This window comes from Lucilia sericata, unplaced genomic scaffold, assembly GCF_015586225.1.
Source record: "Lucilia sericata isolate MDLA Ls3-8-SP2 unplaced genomic scaffold, ASM1558622v1 Contig000756F_arrow, whole genome shotgun sequence".
NCBI lineage: Eukaryota > Metazoa > Arthropoda > Insecta > Diptera > Calliphoridae > Lucilia > Lucilia sericata.
The window spans coordinates 89,625-116,422 of record NW_023994753.1 but is presented as its reverse complement, the minus strand read 5'-3'; the positions used below and the strand labels follow the sequence as shown (position 1 = coordinate 116,422).

The window sequence follows — 26,798 nt, the reverse complement described above, 5'->3', positions numbered from 1 at the left end:
TGAATATTTATTAATGTTTTTCGTAAATAGTATATTATTTTAATAAGAAAAATCCTGACATTTTTTCAATAAAGAATTTACGAATTTGAGTACTTGATTTTACGAATTTCGTGATAGGTCCTATTTTAGTAAAAAAAATACTTGGCTTTATGAATTTTTTGTTTGATTTTGAATTCCATTTTTTCTGTGTATAGAGGACTCTCCCCAGGGCATGTTACCTCAATGATCTTCTCCATCTTGGTGTTAATGCAATGCTGGGCAAGACCCCTAGTCTGTCGGAACTGTAAACTGATAGTTTCAAATGAATCCTCGGCCTTTCCTTGAAATGTAATTATCATGAACTGTGGGGTGGTTGTGTTTTAAACCCAAACGCGGAAAGGTTAAAATACTGATACACGGTAAAGCCTGTAATTTAGGATAAGTTCGCACAGTTGCCGAGACAACAGTGTTGGTAATGAGTTGGTGTCAAAGGTATATGATACGGGATGGATATATGGGAATGCCGACCTCACACATGCGTATACCTAGAGTGAGTGTGTCGGATGAATGAGAAGTATATTGGGTTGAATGGTGATGGATCTTATATAAGTGATACCATTGAATTTTCCTTCCTTGTCCAGGTATGTTCAGGGTTTACTATGTTCATACCAGATTTACCTCAGTGTGTTCTCTATAAGTAACAACAAGGCCTCGGCTTATTTGATGAATTCGTATATCGGTCTACCGATTACGTCCCTAGGTGCACTATATTGCACTATCAACAGCTATCAACTTGGTTGAAAACTGAAGCGATGTTTTTTCGTCTCGGAAATTAAGCAATGGTCAGAGATTAAATAGCTAGAGTATTTGAGCAAAGTGCTTGTAAATGCACCGTCAGAACCATGTACAAAACTTGCCGCCTGAGTGTATGAAGCATAAAGGGGCGGTTGTTAGTCGTTTAAAAAGCTAAACATGTGGTTGCATAAATACCATCGTGAAATAAGGCTTACACGGCAGGCGTTAAAGTAAAACACCTCGGCTTATGTAATCGAGGACGCTAAAATTACTGAAGTTTCAGACTACTCGTAACATCTCTACATCGAGTACAATATTGAAAAGTCTTGAAGAAGGACACATCCCTTTTGTATTTGGCAAACTCCTTGCCTTAGGGGATTGTGAATTATTCATTGCAATCAATGATTTAGATTTAACATAATTATGAGCCCAAAAGATCTATTCGGTAGCTTAGTCTCTGACTATAGTCTGATTGCTCAACCTTAATTCGTAATGTGTTGACATAAACCACATGGGAACATAAGTCGAGCTTTTTTATTCCTTAGTTTTTGAGAGTGATGTAGTTCGAAAATCTTTTTTATGTGTGTTTCGGTTGAAAAATAATCTCTTTTTATTAAAACAGCAGAATCTGTAAACACCACAATATAATTCGGTCTTTGCTCTGGAACGACCCAAGTTTCAATCGATGGCAAGTGACTACTCAACAGAGGACATACTTACATACATATAATCTAAATTTATATCTCCGGCTAATAAATGTCAATAAAATACAATATGATTCCTAAGTTGTAATATTTTCAATTAACAGAAGATACATAGCTTCACCTAAATAATTCAACTTAATAATGCTTAATACATTTAACCTTGTAGCGCCTATTTTACCAAAAGATGTTTGAAGAAAAATCTTTGTCAATAGAAAAATCAGCTTACAGAATCATTTTCCTTATGCGTCCCGAGTAGATCGTTTGTTGATCAAACGCTCTACTTAATAGAGAAACAGAAATGTAATTTTAGTTAGACAAGAGGTAGAATAATCGTCCTTTAATCCTTTTTTCCCACATTATAAATCATAATCTTACTAACCAAATATCTTGAGTGTATTTTTCATGTGCCTGGTCTTAAAACACACAAAAAAACATGAAAACGTTAAAACAGTTTATATTTAAAGTATTTTCCCAAAAAAAGCGAAAAGAAAAACTCCATAGTTAAATGTAACGAAAGTTAAGTATAAATACTTTTTTAAATGTAATTACTACCTTACTGACAATCTTTATATTTATGGTTAATATGGTTATTTCTCCTAAGAAATGGGGAAGAAAAAAAAAGATAAAATATTTATGCGAAGGAATTTTGTTGTCGGCAAAAAGAACAATTTGAGTTTATTTTTTTTTATCTTTCGAAAATAAATGAGAATTTTGCGGTAAAACTAATATTGGTATTTTCCCGCAGATAAAAGTAATTCTTCTGCAAATAAGGGGAGTTAGTGTAAAGGCGTTTGTAAAAATGTCTATGAAATGTAGTTGATGCAAAAATTCCATATATTTTTTACAGTTTTCTAAAAAAGTTTGCAGAACTTTTTATATTGTTTTTAGTAAAACTTTTGCATAAAAGTTACATTTTGTTTATTACTAAAAGGTGATAACTGAATATGAACATTCTTTCGTAACTATTTCACTTTGAAAAATATAAAAAAAGTGTTGGGCGAGTCATATGTATAGTCTAGCAGGAGAATGGAGGAAAATTGTGGAGATTTGTTATATTCCTAACTAAAAGGAAACTAAATCAGGATAAGAAATCATTGCCATCAGATAACTGTAGTCATCGAAATATTTATGTCTTGCTAGCTCACTCCCAAAACGTTATCAAAAAGAGATGCTCAAAAGTAACCTGAATGAATCACATAGTTAACTTAAAACAAGTAAGAAGTTATAGTCGGGCGAGGCCGACCATATAATACCCTACACCTGTTACAAAACTAAAATGTGATTTAGTTTTCATAATAAAGCATTTAAGTTGAATTGTATCAAATGAGACCCTATAATTATAAAATTCATGACAAGCATCGAGGCTAGTATAGAACTTGGTTTTGTAGCTTTTTGTCGAGATACGAGTATATTAAACATAATTATGAACTTAAGAGCCTTGTTCGGCGGGTTCAGTTGTATGGGGGCTAGGTGAAATAATGGACCGATGTTAACCATTTTCAATAGGCTTCGTCTCCGATACTATAGAAGATCATTTTCCAAATTACATTGAATTATCTTTAAAATTGCGAGCTGTAGTTTGATTGCAAGGTTTACAAGTTCTATTCGGAGGTTCAGTTGTTAGGGGCTAGGTGAAATAATAGACCGATAGGCTTTGTCCCTATGACAATAGAAGGTCATGTACAAAATTTCATTGAATTATCTTCAAAATTGCGATCTGTAGTGTGATTACAAGGTTTACATGGACGGACGGACGGACATAGCTAAATCGACTCAGAAAATGATTCTAAGCCGATTGGTATACTTTAAGGTTGGTATAGGGCCAATATTATTGTGCGTTACAAACATCAGCACAAACCCAATATACCCTCCCCACTAAAGTGGTGTAGGGTATAATTAGTAAAAGAATGCATGGAGTATTATTTGATTAGACATAGCTTTTAAGCAAAAATCGACCGACTTTAAAGAAGAACACTGTGGTGGAAATTTTTGTACATGATTCTGAAGGATCATATGATAACACTTTGCTCAAGTGTTCAAGCTATCTAATCTCTTAGTACACAGTTGGGGAATCTAATCTCTTAGTACACAGTTGGGGAATGACATGCATCGTGTGTAAAGGCAATGAATACCCCGACACGGAGGAGGCAATCACTCAGTTGAGTCAATAAGTTATGGTTCCATTGAATTCTAACGATCACAGTTGGAGCGCCTAACTACAGGTCGACGATGTTATGAGCGAAGAATACAAATCCTTCCGAAATTCTTTTAAGTGAGCAATAATTGCTCCGACAGGAAAAGGTAAACACAGCCATAGTGATTTGGTTGTTGGGATGGCAACAGCACCGAAGTGATCCCTGAAATAACGTGGCATAACCAATCAGAAAAATACCAATAACCCATAGACCGGGAAATCGCCAAGGCATAAATTGAGCTACAAACCCAGTATACTCTCTAAATTTAGCGTCTAGCCATTATAGTGGGGAGGGTATTATGATTTTGTGCTGATGTTTGTAACGAACAAAAATATTGGACCCACCTTAAAATATATCGATCGACTCAGAATCACTTTCTGAGTAGATTAAGGCATGTCTGTCCGTCCGTCCGTCTGTCCGGCTGGCTGGCTGTTCATGTAAACTTTGTGTGCAAGCTATAGGCCGCAATTTTCAAAATATTTTAATAAAATTTGGACCATACGAGTTTATCGGCACAAGGACGATTGAATCGGTCCATTATTTTACCTAGCCCCCATACAACCTGACCTTCCGATTTGTGTTTTTTAACTCATACATCAAATATACTACTATTCTCCAAAACACAACAAAGTTTTATATAGGTAAAAATGACCATGCCGATTTTTATAATGATGGGCCGTCGCCCCATAAAACCCCCATATAAATCCCCCTTTAAAAAATATTATTAGTATCCCGATTAAACTCAGGATAACTAACCTTTATATGAAAATATATCCCTCCTACCAATGCGTTGAGCATAGGCCCATATTTTACCCTAACTCCTATATAAAACCTCTATTAGAAATTTTGTTTTTCATCAATTAATTGCTTAAATACATCGGAATTAAAGGAAAATTCGACATAAAAGTTACTTTATTAAAAACAAATTTTTAAAATATAGGTACTAATGGTAAGTGAGTTTTGACCTTCAAGTTCTGAAGGGGACTTTGTATGGGGGCTAGAGTCAAATCTGATTCTGAGCCGATTGTTATACTTTACGGTACAAACACCAGCACAAACGCATAGTATTACGTAGGGTATAAAAATGTTGTTTATCTTGTCACAACAAAAATATAACATCCTTTTCAGACTTTGTACATCACTTTCAAAAAAAAAAAAACGTTAAAAAAAACAGTTAAATTTCCTTATTATTTAATATCTTTGCGATATGTTTTTGATTTCGATCAATATTATTCAAACATTTTGGATTTTCATTTAATTATTTGATATACAACCACATGAAAAAGACTTATCATACTTGTCATAATCTCAAATTAAAATCTATAATTTTCTATTTGTTGTTGCTGTTGTCTAGTTTATTATCTCTGTGTACAAAAATTGTTGTTTTGAATTGCTGGTATTGTCGCTGCAATTTTTTTTTTACTCACTTTACTTTTTTGCAACAAATAAACAAACCTTTCAGCGACATCAAAAATCATGTAAATCGTTATCGAAAACGCCTAAACTCAAAAGTTGATTTTTTGATTTGGTTCAAAATCGATCGCCAACATTCACTAAAACACAAATCAAAACAAATGCAAAAAAAAAAAACAAAACAAAAAAATAAAACTCATTAAAATGTCCAATTAAATTAAAAATAGAAAATATGTGCAATAATAAAATAAACGAAAAAGTTAAAACGTTTTTAAAATAGTACTATTTACAAAACAAACTCAACTAGATCGATTGATCGTCGATCGAACTCATTACTTAATAGACAGACACTTTTGTCTATTCCTGTTAAAACTAGGAAGAGTTTAACAACAACAACAGCAAAAATAATGAACCCAAGTTTAGTTAAAGTCAAAATAAGAAGGTGAAGAAGAAATAAAATCAATTTTTCCAAACAACTTTTAACCTTCTTTGGAAAATTTCGTGAGATTGATCGTTGTAAATAAAAAAGAAACTGTAATAACGAAGTAATGCCAAGACCAACAACAACAACAAAAAGGGGCAAATTACAAAGAAAACCATCTAATATTGTGTTAAGAAGACAAACTACAAGGAAAACAAAACAACAACAAGAAGAAGAACAATAATAATGAAACATGTTGAATGGTTGTAGTTACCAACTATTAACCAGTAATAACAGCAACAATAAAAAAACTTACTGTCTGAATTTCAGAGTTGTAAAGGTTTTGATTCAATAAACGCTACAACGAGTAGTAATCTTGACGTGATCTTTAATTGATTTTCCTAATAGGGTTAAAAAGTTTACGGGCCGTGATGAGTTGAATGCTGCCGCAACCTAGGATAGTCATGTGATTACACCGATCACGACTATTCTGTGAGCTACTGGTGTCGCAGAATATTAAGCTGGCGAGGTACCTTTGGACTTCCCTCCAAGTACTTCCAAAAATGCTATAGCTATAACCATTAATGCAGTTAAACATATAGAAGTCTATGGTGAGATCCTTTATTGAGTTTGCCACTTAAAGATCTAGCGCACGAGTGCTACTAAGTATTGCATATGTCAGTCGAACTGCATGGTGATGAAGCAAAAACTTCTGATCTCTATAAAAACTTCTTGCCAATTCGATAACGCTGTGGTTGGTTCCAGTTTTTCGTTATGGCTTATATGAAGGAATGTTCAGCGTTGCAACTTCAAGGAAACTTATCATTGTCATGAACAATGACTATTTAAAGTAATTTTTGAAGAAGAAAGTGAAGGTGAAACAGTTTTGGAGTTAGTGAAAACATATTGCTGAGCTCTAAAATTTATTACGGTTGATGGGTACCAGGTCGGTGGAAATGAAAGAATGTCAAAGAATGGGTAATGAATATATCGTCCTTGGATGAAACTGTTTTCAAGAAGAATATTCACAATTACCTGCCAGCGATATATATAGAATATTGATCAACATAACAAATAGAACTCAGGCGTTTCTCTTCTCGAACAGCAGATACCTTGATGATATTCCCTAATCTTGAAGCTATTGCAATCCAGGAAAAAAGTGCTACCAATACCTCTAGTCAACCGGGACTATAAACTGGTGAAGCCAAATGCATCCTCGAATTCTCCTTGGAATGATTTAACCTGTGGCCGAACCAGCGAGTCTAATAATCTGGTACCACAGTAACCAGTGGCAGAGTTTCGGACTTTTTATTGTCCTGGTTATTGACACATGGTAGCTGTGCACATTCACGGGAAGAGAATGTTTGTTAAAAATGGATACACTGTAAAGTCTATAACTCGGAATAAGTTTGGTGCTGCTGCCAAGACAATAGAAGTGACTGTGGGACTAAGCATTAGATGTGAGTTGGTGTCAACTGTATGTATATGACACGGGATGGATGTATGAGTATGCGTATATACGTCCATAGACGTAGAGTGAGTGTGTCGGATGAATGAGAAATGTATTGGGTTCAATGGTGATGGATCTTATACTAGTGACACCATTGAATTTTCCTTCCTTGTTCGGCTATGGTCAGAGTATACTCTGTTCATAACAGATTTATTAAAGTTTGTTCTTTGTGAGTAGGAACAAGTCCTCGACTTGTTTGATGTATTCCTATTTCGGTCTACCAATTACGTCTTAAGTGTTGTTCCTGAATCAATAGAGAACATCCCATCTGCGTGAGAAGTGATGCTTTTGCATCTCGGAAGTTAAGTAACGGAACAGCAATCGTCATAGAGTAGATAGCTCGAGTATTTGTGCAAAATGTTTCTACATGGGCCTGCAGATAAGATACACAAAGCGGCGGTGGTGAGTCGTCTAATAAGCTTGTCCTGTGGATGAACAACATCATCATGACATAAGACCGTCGGTGATCAGGTGTTCACGTAAAGCTCTTCGACTTCTTCTATCTTACACCAAAAGTACACAAGTAATATGGTCTGTCAAAATTTTGTGTAGAACAGAATGGATGGGATCGTCTAAACGCAATATTTAACGAAATCATCACAGAGAGAGAATACTGATGGAAAATTTGACAATCGTATGGATCTCTTCATTTTTTGAAATGATTAAAAAAAAAAAACAAGCAAATCGCATCAGATCAGGGATGTATTTTTATGTAAACACATAAAAAAAGTGAAACAGCTGATTCATTTTACTTTGTTATTGTTTTTTATCAATCGTGTAAACACGAAAAATATAAATCATACGACTTTTATTCTCTTTTTTGTTATACGGATGGAATTTCATTATACTTTTTCATTAGACTTGTCGTATGTAAAGTGTGATCGTCTGAAGGGCCCTTTAGTGTGCAATTTTTGATTGATCGCACAAGTTATTTACAAGTTGCTTTGCAGAAAAAGATTCGGTTCAATATTATCAATGTTATTATTATTGATCTGAATCTGTTGTAAAAATGTGTTACTAACGATTTTAATAAAAATTTGTAAAGTTTCTCTGGGGACAACATTTTTCAAAAGATCTGCCAAATTAAAGAGGAACAATTTTAATATAATAATTTGGTCTCCTTAAATTGCAAGTTTCACATAAACATATGTATCTTACAGATATATTCTGAATATGAACTTAGGTTAGGTTGATAGGAACTTATAAAGTTCAAAATTTCCTCTTCAAATTTCAAAGCACCAATGAATATAAGACGATATGAATTAATTCGCTTACATACTGTTACACCAAAATGATAATAATGATGATGATTTCAATCGGTAAATAACAAAAAAATCCCTTTTACACGCGCTTACACGATTTTAATGGATGCAACAGCAATAAGCTTCAGATAAAATAATAAATGTTGGAAAAAATCACAAAATTGAGGTTACTTACTTACTGCTCACATTCGTACTCCCTCCCATTCGAACACAACAAACAATTTTGATTGTAAACGAGCATGTAACGTTCCATCTGCAGCAGCAGTAACAACATAAGTTGTAAACGATGATGACGAAGAAGACGAGACTTGGAACAATTTAACTTACATACATATGTATGTACGTGCATGTGAACTTCATGCATACAAACACACATTTGTTCCAGAGAAATACAACAACTTAGTTTTTTTCAAGATTTTGAGTGAAAATGGTTCGAATACCTTTTTGGGATGGATATTTGATGTTGTTGTTAATATTTAGTTGTTGGAATATAGTAGTGGTAGTAGAAGCAGTTTGGCTAAATGACTTGGCCGACTGGCTGGCTGGTTAGTTGCCTTTAATGGGCAACCAATGTTGAAGACAACTCCAACAACAGCATAAACAAGGAAAAAATTACCCATTACAATGGTGGTCAGCACAGACGGACAACAGAAATGTGATCAAGATCAAATGTAAACCAAAAACAGCAACAACAAAAAATAAATGAAAATAACCTAAATGGAAGAACCCAAAAAAACGATGTTGTAAAGTAGAAAAAGAAATTCGTTTTATAGAAGACCATACAACATCAAACTAAGAAAATATTTAGAAAAAATTAAAAAAAAATAGCTTTAACAAAAATTTGCTGTTGTTGTTGTTGCTGTTAAAACTGACAATACCTAGATGGAAAAATGACTGAAGTCAGTCAATTTGAGTGTAATAATAGTATATGAGAAATATAAACGATACACTTTACTTATGATCCAAAAACGAAAACAAAATTCATATAAAAGTTGACCTTAAATTCTTTATTTTAAATACCCTACAAAAGTCTCAGTATCAAACAAATTACAGCGAAATATGTATGTAATTTGTTTTACCCGAAAACAGATCCTTCCTCGACTCACCCATAGCATATTACATGTCTATGTTTAATATAGAATTGAATTGTCCCAAGGTACGAATGGACGACAGGACAGAGACAAAGAAAATGCTCAATAGTTTATTCCTCGTCCTCGTTGTGACAACTTCTGTCGAACGTGTTAAATGGAAGATGATGTCCTATAGTTCCTATAAGAAACAAAGAGCCAAAGGGGGGTGTCAAGACCCCACGTCTTTGATATTGAAAGCTCTCTAATTGCTCTTTGCTTGGGAATGCTCGCATCTGCCCAAGCAGTTAATTACTTCCGCCCACTGGTCATGTATCCCCTGGTTATGTTACACTAATTCCCCAATCGATCATGCAACGGAAAAGCCTGATTGGCAGTTTAGCACTTATGCGTCTCAGATAAATAGATGTCTTCAATAATTTGAACAAACACTGAAACTCAGCGATGCAACTTTGGTTGTATAGCGGCCAGAGGCTATTGGCAGCCCCAACACTTTTGATCGTATGGGAAGGTCCAATCAATCACCCAAGCCTCACTGATTAAATAATCCACAACAAACTATCTTAACATACGCACCACAGCCTTGAAACCTTAAACAAATTTTAAGGCTTTAAGTATCGATGTCTTTCAATTGGCCAGGTTTGACTATCTGCTCCGAACAGGCTAGTAAAGTTATCGGTATATTAAAGATTTATATATATTTTTTTATTTCGGCCGTTATTTGTACGCAGAGCAATTCAAGGTTCGAATGGTTCGCCATTAAGAGACTTCTGACGTTCGCTGACCGGACTGGATATTACTATTGTATATCCAATAGTACCTCATCCATTAACTGGAAGCGTAAAAGACACTTCATACACCTCTATAAAGACTTGGATCGTATCACTATAGATTACGAGCGTTTCGTTATCCGAATAAAATGATTTGGTCATTATCCTATCTCTGAATCTTTTGACAGAAAAGAGCGTGGGAGAACAATATTTTTTAAAATACACAAATGACCAATAAGATTAGACCACCAGGCGACAGGAACATTGAGTCTAAGGCCAGTTGGCAATATATAAGATCAAAAAAGTCATGTCCATATTCTCCCTATGGATTTACAGTTGTGTGTCATAATGTCCAGTGACATAATGTCCATGGACGTTATGAAATACAAAATTGTGTCATAGTGTCCATGGACGTTATAAAAATTTCAAAAGTGTCACAATGTCTATGAGCATAATGACATAAAGTCCATGGATTTCAAAGAGTCAATTTATCAAAATAAAACCCAATTTAGTTAAGCCGATATTCGAAATACTCCAGAGTCTAAAATCCCTGCGCCCGGCCGAAGGTCGGCTATCCAGAGCACTTTTTTAAAGGAATCCAAAACGCAACATATATCAAATTTCGGAGCAATTCTTTTAGGAATAAGAGTGTCCCTTTCCTAAATTCTAAACAAATTTTCCAATATATTTTTGTTTAAGAAGTGTCACAAGGTCCATAGACATTATGCCACTTTTATGAGTTGCCATAACGTCCGTGGTCACTATGACACTTTTTGGTGTGTCATAACGTCCATGGACATTATGTTACTGGACATTATAACGCACCACCTGGATTTACTGTATGATAGTGTAAAACGGTGGCGTGTCATAATGTCCAATGACATAATGTCCATGGACGTTATGATACACTAAATTGAGTCATAGTGTCCATAGACGTTATGACAATAAAGTCAATTTATCAATAAAAAAAACTAATTTAGCGAAGCCGCTTTTGGAAATATCCCAGAGTTGAAAACCCCTGCGCCCGGCCAAAGGCCGGCTATGCAGGAAACTCAACATACGTCAAATTTCGGTGTGTCCCTTTCCTAAATTCTCAACAAATTTTCCAATACATTTCAGTTTTTAAAGTGTCACAATGTCCATGTACTTTATGACACTTTTAAGAATTGTCATAACGTCCATGGACACTATGACACTTTTCGGTGTGTCGTAATGTCCATGGACATTATGTCACTGGACATTATGACACGTCACCGTGTAAAACCAGGAATCTTGTATTTTTGAGTATAGATAATGTTCGATATTCCCAGAATTGACACCAACACCACCATAGCTCCAACGGCTAAGGTATCTTAGACGCCTTACTGGCGTTTGTTTTCATATTTGGAATTTGTAATACGATTGCAATAAAAACCATGCCTATACAGACGGATAATCACAAAATAATTGTCTCTTTTTTATAAGTAATACAAAGAATCAATTACATTGATTCATAACTTGTATAGGGTAACAACATTATCCACAATGATCAATCACTATCTTATTGTAACTCTTTCATGTGTACAATTTGAAAAACGGATAATTCACAGATTGTCCGTCTGTCAGTTACTTTTGCTAACCTACCGAAAGCTAAAGAGGTCGGTCGAATATGGCAGGATGAAAACTCTTTTTTTTTTTTTTTGCTCTTCACAACAAATGCTATAACAACAAAAACTATACTATACCCATGATTATTGCCCTCTACTCAACTGTAGACGCACATCAATCTTAAGATTGCAGCTCAATAGGAAGAAAGAAAAGACAGATTCAACATTTTCTTAAACAACAATGAAAACGTGCATGGACCAAAACAATAAGAAAAAATAAAACGAAATATACAAGAAAAAAAAATGGTTTATGATGGGAAGGTATTTTTTGTAGTGCCATAGATTTTTTTTGTAATAGCCACAACGGATTGAGTTCAGCTTTAAAGTTGTTTTCTTTTCAGATATTTTTCCCACTTTTTTTTCGAATTTTAATGGGGCAAGCAGCAACTAAACAACCAGCAACCAAACATGCAACAAACATTGTTACAAAAAAAAAAAAAGAAATACATTCCAGCCACATCCATCAATAGACTTTTATAAAATAATCGTACTTTTGTGTTGTAAATTATAATAATTATTGTTATTAACGTTGTCAATGAGTTAAAGTACCTCTGGACTGATTTAAATCTTTACATTTTAACCGCTTGTTTGTATTTAATGCATTTAGATGGTCAAACAGACTGACTGACAGACAGACAGACATAAATACTTATGAATGCTCTATGTCTGTTGGTTTAACTGGACTTTGCTTTTATACATGTCCGATTTACTTAAGTATTAAAGAAATTGTTAGAGAGTTAAATGAAAAGTGAATAATTTGAAAATATAAAGTATATAACAGTTATTTGGTAAATTATTTGATTTATTACTGATTCATACAGTGTCCATTAGAAAATAAGAAAAAAATGAGATTTTTAATAACGCATTAGTAATTAGATATAATAATATAATTTTTCAAATAAGTCAGTACCACTAACAAGTTCAGCTCAAAATTGCTATTAATTTTTAACTTTTCAAAATTTGAATTTTGAACCATTGCAATTCTGTGGGATTTCTTAAAAGTTGTGGTGGAAAAGAGGTGCTACCAATACCTCGGTGTTAAACTTATTCTCGTCCTTTCCTTTCCTGGGGTCAAATCAGGGCTCCCTGGCCTTATAAACTGGTACCACAGGAATAGTTAGTCAACACGGCAGAGTTTAGGACTTTGTCTTGTCCTGGTTATTGAAAAGGTACCTTCGCAGTGGCTCAGCTTAAGCCCAAATTCACGGGAATAAAATGTTGGTTAAATGACTGATGCAAAGTAAACTCTACAATTCGGGATAAGTTCAGTTCTGTTGCAAAGACAACAGAGGATCCCCCTGGGCTCATGTTACTCATGCATCTTGGTGTTATTGCATGCCCGGGGAAAAAGGTTCTTTCTACCAATACCTCTATTCTGCCTGGTCTATAATTTGGTGATGATCAAATGCATCATCGAACTTTCTGTTGAATGATTTTACATGGGATCGAGCAAAAGCGCCATATAATCTGGTACTACGGATGGCCAGTTGCTTATAGGACTTTGTCCTGGCTGGTAAGTTGGTTGAGGTTGGAACAAGAGTGTCAGATAATCTAGTACTACAGATGACCAGTTGCATTTGCTGAGAGAATCCCCCGGGCTCATGTAACCTTCGTGAGCTCTCCATCTTGGTGTTGAGGGCCTTCACTTGTCGGTGCAGTTATTGGGTACGTTTGACTTTGACAATTCCCACATCCTTTGTCACATTATATCGACATACACAGAGGGATCTTGATCTATTGGCTGGGTATTTCGTACTACCAAATATGTCTATAGGTGCTGTCGCCGAAGTAACAGAGCCTTTTGATGTGATTGAGGGACGAGAAATCTACCTGAGTGGATCATTGAAGGATGGGGATGCTACGACGTTGCGCTTGTACCTTTCGATCCATCTCGGTTTCATTCCCGAGATTATGGATTCATCAGGTGGGTTCGTTGGAGTTTGTGGAAACTCGTGTCTTTTGATTCGTCCGGTACTACTCCGCCTATCGGAATAGCATCATGCTAGTAGTCATTCTGCAACGTTATCACCTGGCAAGAGATTAGATCAGTACTCCAGTAAAGTTCTTATCCATGGACCGGCAGAACCATGTATAATATTGGCCACCTGAGTATTCTTCACCGAAGTCACTCGGGGACGCTTGGTAGACCGTCCCAAGTCGACGCCGCAGAGGTGTGACTATGGGATTAAGTGTTGGAAATGAGTTGGTGTCAAGTGTATATGACACGGGATGGATGTAGAAATATACGGCTCTAGCCATCCGTATACCTTAAGTGAGTGTGTCGTGCCTAAGACCTTCTAAAGACAGTTCTAAATACCTTCAGTCAAAAGCATTAATATGTTCGTCGCTACATGACCCAACTTTGACAACGATTTGTCTAGTTGATATGGGTGTCAGGAGACATTGTGGAATTGGAAGCAAGTTAAGAGAAATGAGCATAGAATATGTTCGATATGAACTACAAGATCATACAAATTAGGAAAATCGAAAACATTACTCCAATTAAGTCTAGACACACCTTGCGACTGAACATCCAGTTACTAATAAAAGACACAAGCTGATAACATGACTGTTAGGCATCAAAACTACTGTTTACGGGTTATTTATCAATATGTAGCAAATACTAAAACATACAATTAATCTATTTAATTAATAGAGTGATAAAAGATATTGACTTATCACAAGCTTAAACACCAGTTATGTTTTATGAAAGTAAATAAGTTAATATGTTGTTTCCTTAATAGAAAACGAATTAAAAAAACCATACTAACTATTAAAAAGTTCCAACTAACTGAAATACAAATATAAACTAAGAAGATATTTATTGAAATCATCACAATTTATCTCCTTTTATATTTTGTATCCTTTTAATTATAATATTTATGAATAATAAACATTTATATATGTTAATATATTTATATTGAATATTTTAAACATGTAGCAAAAGTAATTAAAAAACTTAACATACCAATGATTTTACAGTTGGCGGCACAGAAATCTTGTTTATTTTGATTAAAACTAAAACAAAATTTTATTTGCATTTAAACAACTGTTTTAATGGTTGTCACTCAAAATCTATAAAACTATTAATAACATTTTAGTTTAATATGTATATTTTAGTTAAATATAATATGTACCGTGTAGCTCGTTTAATAAATATATATTTTAGTTTTTTTTTTCTTCTCAAATATTTATGTAAGTATTTTACAAATCGAAATCTAGTTCAATTGTAAATTAAATATACAAATTGTTTAACACTCTATATTTCAATTTTAATGGTGTCTATAATTACAACTGCAAGGTGTCTCTTAGTTAAGACGTAAAATAATTTATTAAAATTTTATTTTAAAAGTCTGTACATTAAAAACATTATTCATTTAATAACTACAACTAAATACATAAATAATAATTTAAATAATAAATAATTTAATAAAATGTAATACATCAATTAAAAATGTATACAAAATATACATAACAGTTTGCCATGAATTCAATTAAATTTAGAATTATTAAACTATTTTTTTGTTATAAAATATTATTGAACTTATAAAAGAAGTTGTTATAAAAGTTTAGGATATTGTAAACCAAGGTGTTTTGAGTAGAACTTCAATAACACAGGGAACACGTGAAATAATAAGTAAAGGTTTTGATTAACCAGTTTTTTGTCATAAAAAGTAGTCAAAGGAGACTCTGTTTGGTAATTAGTCACCGAACAATCTTACAATCTGATTATATGTAGATATCCATTAGTTTGCTAATTGTATACTTATGAAGACCTAAATCAAAACATAACTGATAACTCAGGACTTCGAGCATTACCACTATAATTTGGTTGAGCCGAATCTGATGAATGTAAAGTAAGAAGTGAAACAGTGGAACACTTTCTCTGCCATTGCCAAGCCTTCTTTGAAATTTAATTCAAACACCTAGAGAGTGATGTTTTGCAAGATATACATGTATAAGATCCCTCGGAATAGACTGTTACTTTTAGTCATTAAGAATCTAAAAAGTTTTAAAACTTTATTTTTTAATTAAGTCAGAATTTCACGAAAGTCTCTTAGTTTAGACCAACGGTTCCCAAATGGGAGTCCGTGGACCCCCAGTGGTCCGTAGTAAAATCCTAGGTGGTCCGCGAAGACAAACGAAAAAAGCCATGAATAAACAATATTGTATCACTTTTATAAAGTAAGATATTGCCTGATATTTAATTTTTATTTCCTGTATATGTAGTGAAACAATGTTTTTTTTTATTTCAGACGGATAATGATCTGTCTTACAATTAAATAAGGGTTACTGGTATTCCGGAGTATGAAGTTAGGCCACATTTCATAATTCAAAGACAAGCTTATACCAGATTTAAGTTTGTCAAATTGTAAGCAAAAGTGTTCTTGTTTGTAAGGACTAAAATTATATATTTCAAAAATTGAGGTGACTCTTTATGTACCTTCAATACGTTAATTTAGTTAATTTTAAATATAAATATTCCCTTCCGACGTGATACAAAGATTTTAACTTGATTTTATCAACCAATATTATTAAATTAACATCAGAAAATCCATAGCGTTTCGCGTAAATATGTAGGCCAAACCATGCAGTAAAAGAGTTCATGTCATATATTATGCGGATAACGCATTCCGCAACAACATGGAAGAAGTCCAACTTTCATATATTATTTTCCCGAAAACTCACTTTACCCCTCTGCAATCGCAATAAATTTTTGAAACGTGACTCCTTAAGCACATGTCGACAATATTTGATAAAGAAACCTTTTTGCTACCTTGAAGAAAAATGAACATGAAAGATCTCACGATCATAAAATTAAACATCATGTTAACATTTCAACAAAGAAGTCTTTCTATCTTCAAAACCATGCAATTAAAAACCTATCGGGAATATTTTATAGATATGACATCTCTACATTTATTTGACCTAGGGATTTATGGACTAGGTCAATTTTCGGACGAACAATTATTTAGAACAATAAGATATCAAAATATGTATGGAGGTCCGCGAAATTAAATAAGTTCCTCAAGGGGTCCGCGAAGTAAAAACCGGTGGGAACCGCTGGTTTAGACCATATCTTCTAGGGAACTAAAGAGAACAGGAAAATTCCTATACTGTAGACTGAATCCTCCATATAGACTGAATCCTCCCCTATACACATATATTGTGATCTGTGCACCTTATCAAATCTGATCCAAAATATGGAATTCAAAAAAGTTTTTAAATATGTATGTGTTTGTAGATTAGTTTGGTACTATAGACTTTTAACGATGGACCCATTTTTTTTTTATTTTTTTTTATTTTAATTTTCACTATGTCTGAAAGAAACTAAATGCCTAGGTGTCACGCACAATTCCTATACATATTTTGAACACAAATTGGTGAACTACCCAGCAGTTCGACAAAGAGTCAATGCATCCGAAAAAGACAGTAATTTTCGTTAACGTCTAACCACTTGGTTGGCTCTAATTCGTCACGGATGTAGTCTTCGTAAATGAGGGTGAAGATAATCACCACTTTAGTGTCCCCTTTGTAAGCGACATAGGGGACACTTAAAAAACAAACTTAAGCTTTTTGTCTGTCTCTTCGTAATCTATGGGGTGACGATTGACTTCCTCTTAGGACAAGCACATATTAAAATAGCTAGTCATATGGACAGTCGGTGGCTAGGGGTAAGTCTAAGTAGTAGGTTAAATAGGTAGTTCGGGACTGTCCGACCAAACTGCTGGGTAGTAATAGTGGGCGTAGCACTTCTCATATGAAGTTAATACTCAAATTCGTATAACTGGGTAATTATAAGAGTAGGACAGATATACAAGCTAACACAGTTCCAATCAGCGGGCGACTTATTTCGCCTTAAAAGCTTAAGACGGCCATTAGCGACTTTAAAAAGGCATCGCCCATGTAATAAAATAAAATTGTTCAAAAAAAGTTTTTACCTTTTTTGACCATCTTATAGCAGACACAAATTATATGGAGAAAGATTTCTATATAACAAACTTTTCATACAAAAATGTTTCTATATAACAGAAGCTTATGTGAACAATTTTCTAAAGAAAACAATAAATTTGGCAACCGCCAGTAATTTATATTATACAACGCCACCGGCGACCAAAACTAGTTGCGCTGTGGATAATTTTGCAACGGCTTATATCTCTGAGCTAGAATTAGGATGCAAAATGGTAGTCGGAGCAATATTGGTTATTACACCCCCATATAAACTAAATAAATTCGGAAAACTATAAAAAATAGAGATCGCACCGCCATCTTTGACATCCCTATAATTACTTAGCAAAAAGATTTGCCTACTACCAATAGCGAGCGAGGTACCTCCCATATGAGGTATATATTAATATAAGAATATCTGGGAATCTAGAATAACTGCAGTCTTAAAATATATTAAGAGAAGGAATTAGTATAAATACCCTGCAAAATTTATTGGGATACGTAATCCATTTCGTTAATTCAAAGACAACTCGCTCGCCTCTAAACATTATTAGAGTACATGATCCGTTTAGTAGTCCTATGTAATGCAGGCATGGATCATGTTTATTATTTTTGAAAACAACATGGAATATAGTCTGCATTATATAGGATCATGTTGCGGATCATGTACTCCAATAATTTCAGCAGGGGACTAGTTTGATGTATTACATGGTCCTCACTAGGACATTACAATGTTAAATGGAGTATATTTTTTCTATGAATTAATAACCATAGTAGACAGGAATAGTGGGTGGGACATTCCCCATTAAGTACTAAATGTCGTATATCTGGGAAATTATAACAGCTAGAGCACTAAAATGTTCAGATATGTAAAGGTATCTTCTCTCTGTTATAGTGTTTCAAATATGAGCGAAACTTTTTTATGACACAATATCTGGAAATGATTCGGATTCATCGCTGAACGATCCTTTAGAAAGGTATACTTTGGTCTCTGAGTTTCAACTTTTTGCAAATTTTGAAAAATTTCAAATAAAATAGAAATTTTGTTTTATAATTTAACAAAATTTTCAGATCTTTCCGTATAAAAGTGATTTTAACAGACAGATCGGGTTAGAGCGAATTAAAATTTTATAAAGACTAAAATTTTTATGTGTTACAAACGATGACATTAAACATATATTTGATTTTGTCAGATATACATATGGGTAATTTCGTGTCAAGTGACCCAACTTTTAAAATCGATGTCTTCCGAATTCGCACCAATGTTAGTACTATTGGATAGTAGGTCAGACACAAATTTTCAGTACTATCGGTCAAGAACTGCTGGAGTTAAACGTGATCAAACATGGACATTTTGCTCATATAGGTAACTTTTCATCTAGTAAAAATTATTCAAAGGAGATCAGATAGCTATTTCTTCATAGTTTCCAAATTTTTTTTAATTAATCTAACTCCTGCAGTTCTTGACCGATACAACTAAAAATTTGTTTCTGGCCCACTATCCAATAGTAATAACCTTGTTGCAAATTTCATCAAAATGGATTTTTTGAGTTGGGTCACTTGACTTGAAATTGCCCATATATGTATAACAAACCGTTTTAATCTAACAAATCAGATGTGTTAATTTCAAAGCACTAAATAATTAGAAATCCATACAAATTATAACTACAGTAAACTCATTATATATTCATATAATAATGAAAATGTTTTGTCAATTTTGATTTGTTAATTTCATTAAATTGAATATTTTTGTTACAATTTAATTGAGATTGTACGACGATAACAAAAAAGTGTGCTAAATAAATTAATAATTCTTAAATTATTCCATGACAAAGGCGAATAAAAACTACAAAAAGCTATAGCTTTTAAACTTTTCATCATAGATGTCAGATATTAATCTTATCAAAATACAAAAAAAAATGGTACAAGTACCTACATGACAGTTTTTAATGGATTTTGTAGATTTATTTTTTTAGAATATTTCTAAAGAGATTTTTCTTGTAACAATCAATAGCTAGATAGATAGAGTTTAATGCAATTTTTTTTAGCTTATAATGAAATTCATAAATATAAAAAAGAAAGATAAGAAATAGAATTTCATTTTATGGAATAGAATAAATCATTTATTTACTTATAGATGTTAGAATTGAATTAAAAAATTAATATTCACCTTATTTTCATTATCCAAAGTAAAAATATCAAGAGCTTATTACGTTTATACCACATGTCTTGACAGTGCTCGTGCGTCGTTGTCTCATATTATGCTGATCGATAACAATGAGAATAATTTTGATTTTGACACTTGATAATATTTCATTTAAAATTTTCAATAAATATTTATTATTATTTTAAAGGTTTTCGTTTTATTTTACGACAAGATTAATTAAATTATTGTGGTAAATTAACGGTTATATAAGTGGCTGTTTAAGGGCTTTAGGCTTTTTAATTTTTTTTTTACAATAAATTATGTTTTGTATTTGGCTTAACACGCACTTTTTTTGATTTTTGTTACTTTTTGTTAAAATGATTTTTTTTTTATTATAAATTTTTTTCACACATTTGTTAAAGGTTTCATTAAGATCTGTTCACGGCATGGTGTTCCAAACAATTTTTTTATTTTTCGGTTTATTTGCCTGGATGCTTGGGTAATGAATTAAGTTGTTATGGAAATTATAACACACTGAGTGTGGAACACACACTCACTCACTCATTCACTCGCAGCCAAAGTCAAACTTCAGACACTTGACAACACTTTGATTTTAAGAGTCTCTTAAGAAAGAATACAATGCCTATTGGGGGAATTTGCATAAATCATCATCATCATTCTCAAGAGTAGTAGTAGTAACAACAACGACCAGAAACTTGCTCATGATTGTGATCATTCTTCATATGCGGCCACATTTACATCATGATCATCATTATTCATCAGCTAAACGAGCTTCTTGGCGTTGAAAAGCACCTTTTAGCATCCTGTGACTACAACAACAACAAAACAACACCTTCATTTTTCATTTAGATCCGAAAAGTATCTGGCCATTTGGCAAATAATCCAAAGCTGCAATATATTATTCAAATATTCAATTCACCGTGACCGAAGAAGTATGACGATGACTGTTTGTATGCGATTTTACCATCATTATTCACAAAAAACTATAAACGTAGTATGTTGCGCATGCGCAAATGCAATATTTTGTTTTTTATTTAATTCTTGAAGTGTTGCAAGAGGTGTTTTGTTGTTGTTGCTGTTTTTTTCAAGAGGTTTTTTGTTATCAATTGTGTTGATGTTTTTGTAATAAGTATTTAAATGAGCCTTTTAATGCAAAATCAAAGTTAAAAAAAACGTCTGTTTTTTTTAAAGCTGCAGCTTTTTGATTGGCGGTAAATTGTCTCTTTAAGTCTGGTGTAGATCAATGGAGGGATTTGTTGGATACTTTGAGGGTTATTATAACTTAAATGGCTCAGCAGGTGAAAATCATATTAAGCAACACATTTCTGTTTCATTTTTTTAATAATTTTTTTTCCATTAAAATTCCCTTAATATTTAAATTATGATAATTTCCAATACACAATATAAAAAAGATGTTTTTTCTTAATTTTAATTCAAAAGATTAATCTCTTTAGGCTGACCGCGACCGTGGCTAATAATAGACACTTCTTAGTCAAGTTAATTTACATTTGAATGGAAACAGCACAGCATCAGTCATGCACACTCTTAGGCCACGACAAAACGGTGTTAAATAATAACAATAAAATAAAATTTAAAATAAAAAACACTACAACGAAAAACCCCAAAAAACAAACCGAAAAATTATCCAAAAAAATATATAGAAAACGATTTACCAAAACATTCCACCGTATTACGTGCGTTTATGATTTTTATTATTATATTTTTTTTCTTACGATCAAAAGAAGATTTTTCTTCTCAACCGGTTAACGATTGATTAACAAACTAACTAACTAAATAAGACGAACGAGACTGACTAACTAACAGCTTTCGTTTTCGGTCCAAACTATTAAACGTTTAATAAATAAGCCAACAACACCGTTATGGCAAGAGTTATAAAGAGTAAAAACTAAACACGAACCGTCTCTTTCGAATGGCCACGACTTAAGCCAACGAATGTCAAATAAGAACTAAACTCGATCTGGTTAAAAGTGTTTAGAGCCATTGTGTTTTGTAGATACAACAAAAATTGAGCTATGTTCGTTAACAACAACAGCCAACTCAAACCATATTAAGCGTTCAATCATACATGCAACTTACAGCATGTATTTCCACCAATAGTAACGGTTTATAACACTAAACTCTACACAACAGGTAGGAAACTCTACTACATTAGGATCAACAACAACAACAACAAATGTAATTTACTTTACGCATTTTACCTTTGCAACAAGTTCGATAGCATCTTGATACATTCAAGCAGAAATAATTAATCAATCATTCCAACAAATTTGCCATTTCTTGATCAATTTTAAAAATCATATTGAATTTGTTTAAATCTAGTGTTATAAATTACTTACCCCTCTCCCCCTTTCCTATTTTAATTATTAAAGCCATCACATCTTATTGTTGTCATTATTGTGTAAATAATACTTATTAAAAATTATTTATGATTTTTTATTCTTAGTGACACTATAACTAATTGCGTTCATCAAACATTAATCAAACTTTCAATCATCGTATTCATCGTTGTTGTATTGTTGCAAAGTTACAAGTTAATTTTAATTAGTTAATAAATTATATTTTAATAGTTGTTTTATATTTTTTTTCTCTTTCGTTTTTAAATATGTATATTTTACAATGTACATATTTGCATATAATAAAAATATCAGTATCTAATCGACCATCATTTGTTATTAATTTTATGGTCAATTGCATATTTCATTATATTTTATTGTTTTTTTTCTTTTTTTGTTCCTACTCAGTTATATTTAGCAATTTTCTAATGAATTCTAATGCATTTGAAATTCTATCAATCATATGTAGTTATTTATTTACGTATAACACACCTTAACTTAAAGCTGACTTAGTAGCCTGGTATTTAAGTTTAAGCAGTTTAGGGAACTGGGTTAAAGAAATAGTATTTTATTTGTTATAATGTAGTTGTATGTAAGAAAGGATTTTTGGATTTTCCTGTTCAGTTCTGCCTGTTTTTAACGGATTCCAGGTTGGTTACGTTATAAAGAATATATTGGGTGCAGATTAACACTTTTTGATATCTGTAAGTATAATTTGACAATATTGTATTATGTTTCAACGGGTTCAAGGTTACATTATGTTTGGACAGTTGCTTCGGCAAGAAAAACATTTAGGTCCATATTAATCCTTTGAGATACCTGTAAGAATGGTTTGACGTTGAGAATCTTCCCACCATCGACCACACCACCCCACCCCCCCCTGGGCATGTTTCATTGATGAATGACCCCATCATGTTGTATTCCAATCCCGGCGTAAACAGGTGCAACCAGTATCTATAGTCTGCCGGGACTATAAAGTGGTGATGATCAAATGTATCCTCGGCCTTTCCTCGGTATGATTTGACATGGGGTCTAACCAGAGCACCATATAATCTGGTACTATAGGTGGCCAGTTGCCCGCAGGACTTGTCTGTTCAGTTGGTTGAGGTTCATTCGGGACCCACGTAGTGGCTGTGGTTTAAATTCGCGAGAGATAATGTTGGTTTAGGGACTGATATATTCTATGCCATAATTATCAGGACTCTCTCTCCGGTGCTGTTGCCATCTCAACAGATTTCTCTGGGTAATGCGACAGAGCAACATATGCTGGATTCCTGAACTCGTTGAGTATCTATTACTCTTCGCGTAGTAGGGTGCCAGTATAGGTTGGGGAATTCTTAGGTTGACACTTGGTAGTTGACTGGTGAACGATCGGGAAAGACGCGTGGTATACTGTTCTCAAGTCTACCCAGTGGATGAAAAAGACCACCGTTAAGCACTTAGACATTCATCCACTTGTTGTACCTCTAGTCTGCCGAGACTATAAACTGGTGATGATCTAATGTATCCTCGGCCTTTCCCTGGTATGATTTGACATGGGGTCCAACCAAAGCACCACATAATATGGTACTACGAGTTTCCAGTTGCCCGCAGGAATTTGTCCTGGCTGGTCAGTTGGTTCAGGTTCCTTCGGGATCCACGTAGTGGCTGTGGTTTGAACCCAAATTCGCGTGAAGGGCTGCTTTTTATACCCTACACTACTATAGTGGGTAGGGTATTATACGTTTGTGCTGATGTTTGTAACACACAAAAATATTGGTTCTACACCCACCTTAAAGTATACCGATCAATTTAGAATCACTTTTAGAGTCAATTAAGACATGGTCCATTATTTCACCTAACCCCATACAACCGTGCCTCCCGATTTGAGCTTTTTATGCCATAATTACGTCAACCATACTATTATCTCTCTAAAACTTGGCACAAATAAGTTTTATATAAGTATAAATGACACTGCAGATGTTCGTAATGATCGGCCCTTATTTGATCCTAGCCCCCATACAAACCCCCCTTCAAAAATGTCTTAAACGTCTAAAATTGACTTGTAACCATTTGTATCGCAATGAAACTCAACATAACTAACTATTATTTAAAAATATATCCTTTTCCCAAATTTAATGAGGATCGGCCCATGTTTGACCTATACTCCTATATAAAGCATCATTTAGAAAAATTTTTTTTTATCAATAAATTGCTAAAATACTTTGGAATTAAGGTAAAATTCAACATAATAGTTTCTTTATGAAAAATAAAAATTTTTTAAATATACTCATGGTGTAGGCTATTATATGGTTGGCCATGCCCGACTATACTTTCCTACTTGTTTAAATATTGAAATATACATTTTCGAGATAAGTTACCAGTTACCAGGCTGTGGATAAATAAATGTTAGATTTGAGCTGATAATGCAAAGATTATTGTTGGAGTGCGATGGACCATCGGATACTTGTATCTGATGGATGAGAGGGATTTTGAGTTGAGACTATAGACTAGACTAGACTAGTAAAAAGTACCGAAAATGTTGCGGAATATCTAATTATTAAAACTATTCTGAATTTTGTGAAGGGTATAAAATAATAAAATATATTACTACTTATTAGAGGTATGAGGAGTTCTGAGCGATTGAAGAAATTAATCCTTAATGTTGATGTTGTTATCGGGGCCAATGTGATGAGAAATGGTTAATTTTTTTAAATAGATGACTTTAGTAAACATTTCAATCGATCCCAAACTATATATTCTGAATTAAGAAAAAATATTTAAATATTTTAGTAACTTCAAATACAAAACTCAATGTTAAACATTTTGAATTAAAAGTATTTACTATAAATTCTTAATATTAACCATTTATCATTTTTGGAAATTCTAAAATCTATTGGTTAATGACAAACATTGGTGTTAACAAAAGTGCCAGTGATGTAATAATTTAACAAAATAAATGTTTTAGTTAAAACAATCACCTGCTGTGTTTAGATAATTTAACATTTTGTTAAATATTTTTTTAACGATCAAGTATCTGTCTGTAGTCCGTTGATTCATTATACAACATTTTATTACTCGTTATAGTTTAATAATTAAGACATAAATCATCAATAATACAAAACAAATTATTAAAAAATATTATTTTAACTATTTTTGCTAAAATAAAATTCTACAAATTATTTATAATAAAAAATTTCTACTTTAGAATAAAACACCAACACACATAAATATACACAATCACATCCGTTTTGCGAAAAAAAAGCTATTAATATAAGTTGTATGTATGAACTTTGATATGGGAATGATTTTTTTTTTTTTTTTGCTGTTGTTTTTTTTTTTTTTTTCTTATAATTTAATTTTTCGCAGAATAAATCGTAATGATGTTTGGGTAATTATATACCAAAATTCCTGTTAATAAAATCTCAATTATCTGATTAATAATGTCGTTTTGTTAGTTTCAGTTGTTGTAGTTGTTCCTCTTCTTTTTTCATTATTTTTCTAAATTCTCATGTAAAACAGCAAGTATCAGATAATATTAGCCCTACAATCAGTATTGCCAAATGTTTGGAAAACTGTCATTTTGTATGATTTTTCTAACAAGAAAAATTATTTGGTAAGATACTTTAGTCCACTTATCTTTCTTCAAAATTTCGTATTTAAACTATTTGTTTAAAGAATTCATAAAAAACTTATCTCCAAAATATGGAACTAGGACAAATAAGAGGAAACCGCGCTGTATAGGTTTATAGAAAAATCTCCCGTTAGTAAATTGTATACTGTAGCGATTTAAATTGACATCAGAGTAACCTTTAATGACGTACAAACTGATACTCTTATCAAATTCTTAGACCTGCTTCGCTGGATCGGGCGCTCTGTCACTGAATCAGCTAATGCTAAGGAATAGATGGATAATGAAGAGAGGAGGAGCCCTCAATATAACCTTAGGTTTAACCAAAATGTCAACCCGGTGAAGTACTTAGGTGTAATATTTGACCGCAAACTACATAGACGATAGGACCAACTGGTGTTGAGCACTATTTAGAAAAACTATACGCTTTTTTAAAAACGTAATAAGATTGTTTTACATACTTGGCTCTAAACTGATAGATAAGATTAAGATTGGGTCTTTAGATCGTCAATTAAAGTATAAAGCGAAGAACTTTCACTTTAAGAATTTAACTAGACCAATATAAAACCCTTTGTCAAAAAGTTGGTTTTAAAACACTAACGCTTGGAATATGGAATGATGGATGAGTAAGTCCAAGGTTTTTACGATGGTCCGTAATCTGACATGATTCAGGTCTTTGTCCAAATTAAATCTCTCAGTAACATTAATTAGAAAAATTCTAAGGAATCCTAGAAATTGATATTATAAACATTGGACGATAAATTCATAAATTATTTCAAAAGGATCTTCAACCAAATTTTCAATGTATGTATGTATGTATATTTGTATATTCCAGGTCTTGTATATTCTAGATCAATCTATCCAACACATCAGGTTTACCAGTCATCCAGTTTGAAAAAGCCCCGTTTTCAGAATAATTTTCTGAGTCGAATTAA

The 26,798-nt window shown here is 33.0% G+C and overlaps 1 protein-coding gene across 4 annotated transcripts in view; it reads right to left on the bottom strand.

Moving 5' to 3' along the window:
• LOC119607869 (protein Wnt-2) overlaps positions 1-21,849 on the bottom strand; it is a 48,258-nt gene extending 26,409 nt beyond the window's left edge. Inside the window, exons 1-2 of one of the 4 annotated variants that reach the window (XM_037961979.1) lie at positions 21,406-21,849; positions 19,903-21,265 (exon numbers count right to left, since the gene is read on the bottom strand). In XM_037961979.1, the coding sequence (XP_037817907.1) occupies positions 19,903-19,958 (56 nt within the window). In that variant the 5' untranslated portion in view covers positions 19,959-21,265; positions 21,406-21,849. Of the gene's footprint in view, positions 1-19,902 lie in introns of all 4 variants that reach the window. The other 3 variants (XM_037961980.1, XM_037961981.1, XM_037961982.1) reach the window with 3 other exon arrangements.
• Between the last annotated feature and the right edge of the window lie 4,949 nt (positions 21,850-26,798).